Here is a 7,393-nt window from a genome sequence, read left to right as displayed (position 1 = left end):
AAACATTAATGATGAGAGAGAATCATTGATGGTTGTCTCCTGCGTGACCTCTACTGGGGATCAAGTCCGCAACCTGGGTATGTGCCTTGACTGGGAATCGAATTATAACCTCCTGGTTCATAGGTCAATGCTCAACCACTGAGCCACACTGGCTGGGCCCCCATATAACTATTAATAAGATTACCTAAGTGCTCTTCTTATCTTTCCTTATCTTTCCTAAATGCTAAATTTTGCTTAAAACCTCTCGAAATATTTTCAAGGGAATCGATTCTCTTGTTTTAAAATGAATGACTCAAAAAATCACTGGAACAAATGATAAATTCTAGAAATGGACAAACTACAAGGGAAAGTAGAATATTAAAAAGGTGACCTTTCAAATCATAATGTGATGGGATATTTCAGTAAATGGTTTGGGGCAATTGGATAGCCATCTGGAAAAAAAGCAAAGATCACTAGCCTTCCCATGGTCCGCAAACTGCGGCTCGTGAGCCACATGTGGCTCTTTGGCCTCTTGAGTGTGGCTCTTCCACAAAATGCCACGTGCGGGCATGCATACAGTGCGATTTAAACTTCGTGGCCCACGCGCAGAAGTCGGTTTTCAGCCTGGACGAGTCTGTTTTGAAGAAGTACTGTTGATATTTGGCTCTGTTGACTAATGAGTTTGCTGACCACTGCTTAGACCAAAATAAATTCCAAATGGATCAAAGATAAAAAATGATATTAGCCCTAACCGGTTTGGTTCAGTGGATAGAGCATCGGTCTGTGGACTGGAGAGTCCCGGGTTCAATTCCAGTCAAGGGCATGTACCTGGGTTGCGGGCACATCCCTGGTCGGGGGCATGCAAGAGACAGCTGATCAATGTTTCTCTCTCATCTATGTTTCTGGCTCTCTGTCCCTCTCCCTTTCACCCTGTAAAAAAATCAATAAAATATATATTTTTTTTAAAAAATGATACTATACAAATGGTGCAGTAGGAAGACAAAGGAAAATTTTTTTTTCTTAAATTTTAACCGTCTAGATCAAAGTCAGCAAACTTTTTCTGCAAAAGGCTAGAAAGTAAATATATTAGTCTTTGCTAGCCATACAGTCTCTGTCACAACTACTCAAATCTATTGTAGCTCCTGAGCAGCAGTAGACAATACATAAATGAATGAGTTTTACTGTGTTCCAATAAAATTTATTTACAAAAGCAAGCAGTGGGCTGAATTTGGTCCATGCATTGTAGCTTGCTGATCCCTCATACAGAGAAAGGTGTTGTGTTTAATACCCAGCCCAGAAGTGGTAATAGATTTTAGTTTTTCTGCTTGGAAAAAAACATGCCATTTAGTCCAAAGATAAATGAAAAACTGGGAAATGTATGCATGTGCATGTATTTATATCACAAAAAGGGCTACTTTGCTAATATTAAGAGTTCTATAAATTGAGCATAGACAAGAAATAAAAGATTAAGAAAAAAGAAACATAGGTATGAAAATACATTGGGGCCTTGACTTATGAGTGTCCCAGCTAACGAGTTTTTCCAGATACGAGCCGTCTCTCGGCCGATTTTTTGCTTTGAGTTGCGAGCTAAAATTCGGGTTACAAGCCAGCTTCAGATACCCAACTGCTAGTTGGCGCAGCAAACGTCACAGTGAACACCACAGCATCAGCCCAGCATCACGTGTCTCACTTGTTCACTGTTGATTTGGCATACGAGTAATTTGAGTTACAAGCTCCGTCACGGAACGAATTAAACTCATAAGTCAAGGCCCCACTATACTTTATGATAACAGAAATGCAAAATAAAACCACAAGTGGTAGCACTTCTCATTTCTCGTTGGTAAATTCAGAAGTTTAACAGCCACCATTGACTTGATACAGTCTCTTTGGAAATAAATTTAGTTATGTCTATCGAAGTTTTAAATGGAAATGATTCAGCATTTTCATACCTAGATATTCCACAGATCTATAAGAAAATATTTATTAGAGCATTTGTGTAATAGCAAGAAATTTGAATAACTTAAATTTTCAGTAGAAGCTTGGTTAAAATATGGTACATTTTTAAAAAAAATTGTATCTACTTTTTGCATACATTCAGTACAACACTATGCAGCCGTTAAAAAGAATGAAACATCGATACAGAATGTTCTCTAAGTTATAACATTATATGAAAACTAGAGGCTTGGTACACAAAATTCGTACATGAGTAAGGTCCCTAGGCCTTGCTGGCGATCCAATCAGGGCCTTCCTTCCAGCTGCCAGCCGGGGCCTTCCTTTGTTCCACACCACTCCCTGGTGGTCAGCGCACGTCATAGCGAGTGATCTAACTTCCCCGTCGAACTCCCAAGGGGACACTTTTCATATTTTACATATATATATATATATATATATTTATTTATTCATTTATTTATCTATCTATCTATCTATCTATTTATTTTAGGTGCCCGGTGCACGAAATTTATGCGGGGGGGAGGGGGGATTCCTCAGCGCAACCTGCACCCTCTATCATGTTCCGGGACCCCGACTGCTCCAGGCCTAGGTGCAGGCCTACAGACTTGGGGCAGCCTGGCTCCCGAGACCCCATTTTATCAAGAGAACAAAGTCGGCGTTAGTTACAGCCCTCACTGAACCCAGTACAGTGTGTCTGTGCGTACAACTGCCTCGTTCATGTGCCTGCTTCGCCCTACTGAATTACTAACATCTTGAGGACATAGCTCTGTCTTATCCTGTTCACCTTTAGTGCCTGGCCTGGTGCCAGGGACCTGGGAGTGTTTGCTGAGTGAGTGAGTGAGTGAGTGAGTGAGTGAGTGAGTGAATAAATGAGTGAGTAAGTGAATGAGTGAATGAATGAGCGAGTAAGTGAATGAGCAAGCGGCTATGGGTTAGGAACTTCTGCCGCGTCACCATGGCGACACGGCAAAAGTTCCCGCTGGCTCCCAGTGGCCCGTTGACCCAGGCCCCTAGCCACTCCTTCAGCAGAGGCCAGGGCAGGCAGGAAGCTTGGCTTCCTCCATCGGTCGCCAGGGGCAACCCAAGCCTCCAGTTCCGTGGCCACCACCATCTTTGTCGGGTTAATTTGCATATCACTCCCATTGGCTGGTGGGCGTGGCTTGAGCACAGCAGAGGGGTGGCTAATTTGCATATTTCTCTTTAGTGTACAGGATAGATATCAAAATCAGTATTCTGGTTGTGTGAAATAAAGAAAATGCCAGTGTAGATTCTATATTATCTCTAGAAAGAAACTCAAACAAGTGATTATCCCTAGAGAGGACCTACATGGCTTTAAAGTTGCTGATAACTGCATGTTAATGGTTCTAACACCTTTACTGTCTTGTCCTAGGATTTTGCCTAAATGTTACCTAACCAGTTTGCCATAGCTGGTTTTTATTTAAAAATTGGTCTTAATACCCCTAGCTGGTTTGGTTCAGTGGATAGAGCATCGGCCTGTGGACTGAAGGATCCCAGGTTCAATTCCAGTCATGGGCACATGCCCGGGTTGCAGGCTTGATCCCTGGGAATCGAGCAGGAGACAGCCAATCAATGATTCTCTCTCATCATTGATGTCTCTATTTCTCCCTCTCCCTGAAATTAATAAAAATATTTATTTTTTTAAAATGGGTCTTAATATTCTAGGTGAAATTTCATTGTTCCCTTCATTTATTTATATCTTTGAATTAAAGAGTGGATAACAGTGTAACTGCTTGTTAACCTTAGTTTTATAGTATCTGTTAATATTGTAGTTAAGCTACAAAGCTACTTTGGTTATACAATACTCAGTATTACCAGTGGAGGATATGTACCAAGATGTATCCAGTAGGTGCCTGAAACTGCCAATAGTATGGAACCCTATATGTATACTATTTTTCCTATACATGCATACATATGATAAAGTTTAATTTATAAATTAAGCACGGTAAGAGACTAACAATGACTCAAAAAATACAGCAACTCTAACAATATACTGTAATGAAAGTTATGTGCATGTTTTCTCTCACTTTCTCTCTCAAAATATGGAATTATTGTGGATAACTGAAACCACAGAAAGTGGACTAGTGGATAAGGAGGACTTCTATAGGGAACTTACTCCTTCAAATATGCCATATCAACATACATGTGTACAAGTAAAGGTAGAGGGTAAATGATAAATTTTCAGACTTTGACAATTTTTCCCAAACAATATAATCTTTCATACTAAAGGTATCTTCTAGGAGAGCAAACAATAACTTTCCCCTTGTTGGACAAAGCCCAAGGGGACAAGGGGGTAAGGAAATTTTCCTTGCCTCTAACAACTTTCATCCGATACATAGTTTCATTTTGCTGTATTTCTGGCCAGTGGGAAAAGAAGCTAACTAGAAATGCTGATTTAAGTTCTTTTCCTCCTCCATTTATTTGTTCTAGTGTCACAAGTCACAGCAGCTAGTTCAGGAACTGGTGTTTTTAAGACGGGGCGATTTCAGGTAAGACAGTCACTTTTCCTTGCTTTGATTCCCCTTTTGGGGGGAATATATATTTAACAGAATTATTACCTACCTTTTGAGACCTAATTGCCAATTTGATGATATATTTCTTTTGTATAGAACTTTATAGCTCTTACTATTTTTCCCTATTCAAAATAATACATGCTATTAAAGAAAATATGGAATACTTAGAACAGTAGAAAGATAATAGAAAATGATAACTATCTGCCTATCCTTCCACCCTCCCCAGGATTACTTTTTGGGGTGTTCTTTCCTTCCATTCCTTTTTTCCTGTATATGTGTATACCTAAAATTGCCCTTGCTTCACTGAACGCTGGAATGATACTTTATAGCTTTCCCCCCATCTAATGATTTACTTACCTAACCATTCACCTGTTATTTCATTAGTCACTAGGTTGTTTTTCCAACATAATGATTAAAGTAACAGTAAACAACTTTGTATATAAAATATTTTTCATGTTTAGGAAAATCTTTTAGGATTAATTTCTGAAGTAAAAATACTAGGTCAAGTGATTATATCATTTTATTTTCCCAGTTGGCCCAACAAGGGAACATGTTCTGGCTGTTAGGATACAGTGCCAAGCAAGCTTAGAAAATCATTTTTATTACTAATTTAACAGCTACTTTTCAATTATTCTTGTCAGCCAATGGTTGTTGGCACCAGTTCAACAGCAATAAGAATCCCCAATTTGGGGTGCTGTGAAGAAGGAAACTTTATTCAGTGCAAAACATCTCAATTGTGATACAGCATGGCTATGGAAACAGCATGGCTATGAGGCAGGCCTGAGGCCAGGCTCCACTCTGGCTAGATAGCTCTGCTCCTTGCTGGTCTGGGCTGCTCCATACTGTAAACTCTGGCCTGCACTGATCTGCTTTGCTCTGCTCAGGTGAGATACCTTCCGCTAGGGAAATGCAATCATCAGCCTTTGGTGGAGAGGGAAAGTATGCTCCCAGAGCCAGAAAGGAGCTGATTTATATAGACTGAAGTTCCCCATCCATGGTCCCTGATTGATCCGTCCTCATGCAAATGAAGACTCACAATTTGGTCCAAAAGGCACAGGACAGAATAGAGCCACTCTGATTGGTTGAAGAAGTTGATAACTGCTCAGCTCTGATTTGGTGGAGAAAGCATCTGTCCTATTGGTTAAAATATTCTAGGAATTCTTTTATAAGGGCTGGATCAGACGGCAGAAATAATGCAGGCAGGTAGTTCAGTGCAGGTTTCTCCCTAAAGGACAGTTTGTTTGAGAGGCCCCTGTATGAAAATGGCTGCTAAGCTCTGTTTTTGTTTTGTTTTGTTTTCATTTGAGGCCAGTTAGCCACCAGGAGCCCTTCTTAGTAGATATCTTTTTCTCAGGGTTCACATTTTCATGATAATGCTTGGTTGTGTTGATTCTTGAATCTTAGCTGGCATTTAACATTTATTGGATTTAATCTTTGCAGTTTTTATTATTCACAAGAAATCCCCAACATTCCATGACTAGTTGTTACTTATATTTTTACTAAGATTTGAATGTGAGTCTGATGCTTTAGATATAAAAGTGGTAATTTACTTAGTAAGCTTAGCCAGGCACTCAGAATATACATCTAATCTGTATATCTCAGTACAGATGTGTTGTTCTCTATAATGATATTCAATTTATTTTCACAATAAAAAATGGAGGGACTATGTAAAGGGATAATCAGCCTACTTACTGGCTAGGAAATAGTGTTTCTGTTATTTTCTTTTTTAATGGTCCACTCTAAAAATTGAATATTAGGGACTTTTAAAAGAATCTTACTTTGGTCTCTTTCCATTAGGTTTCAGTTGCAATGGATGATGCCCAGAAAGAGGGTAAAAATAAGTCTGAAGATGCAAAGTCTGTTCGTTTTGAATCCAGCACTTCAGAATCCTCAGTGCTATCAAGTAGCAGTCCAGAGAGTACCCTGGTGAAGCCAGACCCTAATGGGATGACCATCCCTGATCTCTCCTCAGATATGCCAGATAGTGCCCACAAAACTCCTGCCTCAGAAGCAAAGTCAGAGGTTGGGCAGCCTACCAAGGTTGGACGTTTTCAGGTGACAACTACAGCAAACCAAGTAGGTCGTTTCTCTGTATCAAGAACTGAAGATAAGGTCACGGAGGCAAAGAAAGAGGGACCAATGGCATCTCCTTTTATGGATTTGGAACAAACTGTTCTTCCTGCTGCGATACCAAAGAAAGAAAAGCCTGAACTGTCAGATCCTTCGCATCTGAATGGACCATCTTCTGACTTGGAGGCTGCCTTCCTAAGTAGGGATGTGGATGATGGTTCAGGTAGTCCACACTCCCCACCTCAACTAAGCTCAAGGAGCCTTCCTATCCAAAATCTAAGTCAAAGCCTTAGTAACTCACTCAACTCCTCTTACATGAGTAGTGACAATGAGTCAGATATTGAAGATGAAGACTTAAAGTTAGAGTTGCGACGACTACGAGAAAAGTACGTATGTTTTCTCCTATGAAGAATAATGGCAAAATTAAGACCTAACTCATGGTGCCTATATTAGTATTCTTTTCACTACAATATGCTTATGTCTCATTTCTTTTATTTATTTATTTACTAGAGGCCCAGTGCATGGATTCATGCACCGGTGGGGTCCCTCAGCCTGACTTGCACCCTCTCACAATCCGGGAACCCTCAGGGGATGTTGCAGGCCCAGTGTACAGATTTGACCCAATCCCTGCAGGCCAGGCCAAAGGACCCTACTGGTGCATGAATCTGTGCACTGGGCAGGTTTCAGCCTGATCCCCACAGGCCAAGCTGAGGGACCCCACTGGTGCACAAATCCATGTACTGGGCCAATTTTGGCCCGATCCCCTCAGGCCAGGCTGAGGGGCCCTTAGTATGCATATAAGATCTTTGGTTAATCCCCCCCTTCCCTGTGAGATTCATCATTCTGTTCCATGTTTCCCTGCC

The 7,393-nt window shown here is 40.6% G+C and overlaps 1 protein-coding gene across 8 annotated transcripts in view; it reads left to right on the top strand.

Annotated features, from left to right (window-relative positions):
• Positions 1 to 7,393, top strand: part of WNK1 (WNK lysine deficient protein kinase 1) — a 144,641-nt gene that overhangs the window by 120,489 nt on the left and 16,759 nt on the right. For all 8 annotated transcript variants that reach the window (XM_006771303.2, XM_006771301.2, XM_006771299.2 and 5 more), the window contains 2 exons: positions 4,378 to 4,436; positions 6,258 to 6,916. In XM_006771303.2, the coding sequence (XP_006771366.1) occupies positions 4,378 to 4,436; positions 6,258 to 6,916 (718 nt within the window). The remainder of the gene's footprint in view (positions 1 to 4,377; positions 4,437 to 6,257; positions 6,917 to 7,393) is intronic.

This window comes from Myotis davidii, unplaced genomic scaffold, assembly GCF_000327345.1.
Source record: "Myotis davidii unplaced genomic scaffold, ASM32734v1 scaffold944, whole genome shotgun sequence".
In the NCBI taxonomy this organism is placed as follows: Eukaryota; Metazoa; Chordata; class Mammalia; order Chiroptera; family Vespertilionidae; genus Myotis; species Myotis davidii.
Note: the sequence above shows the minus strand (reverse complement) of the source record. Positions and strands in the feature narration are given on the sequence as shown.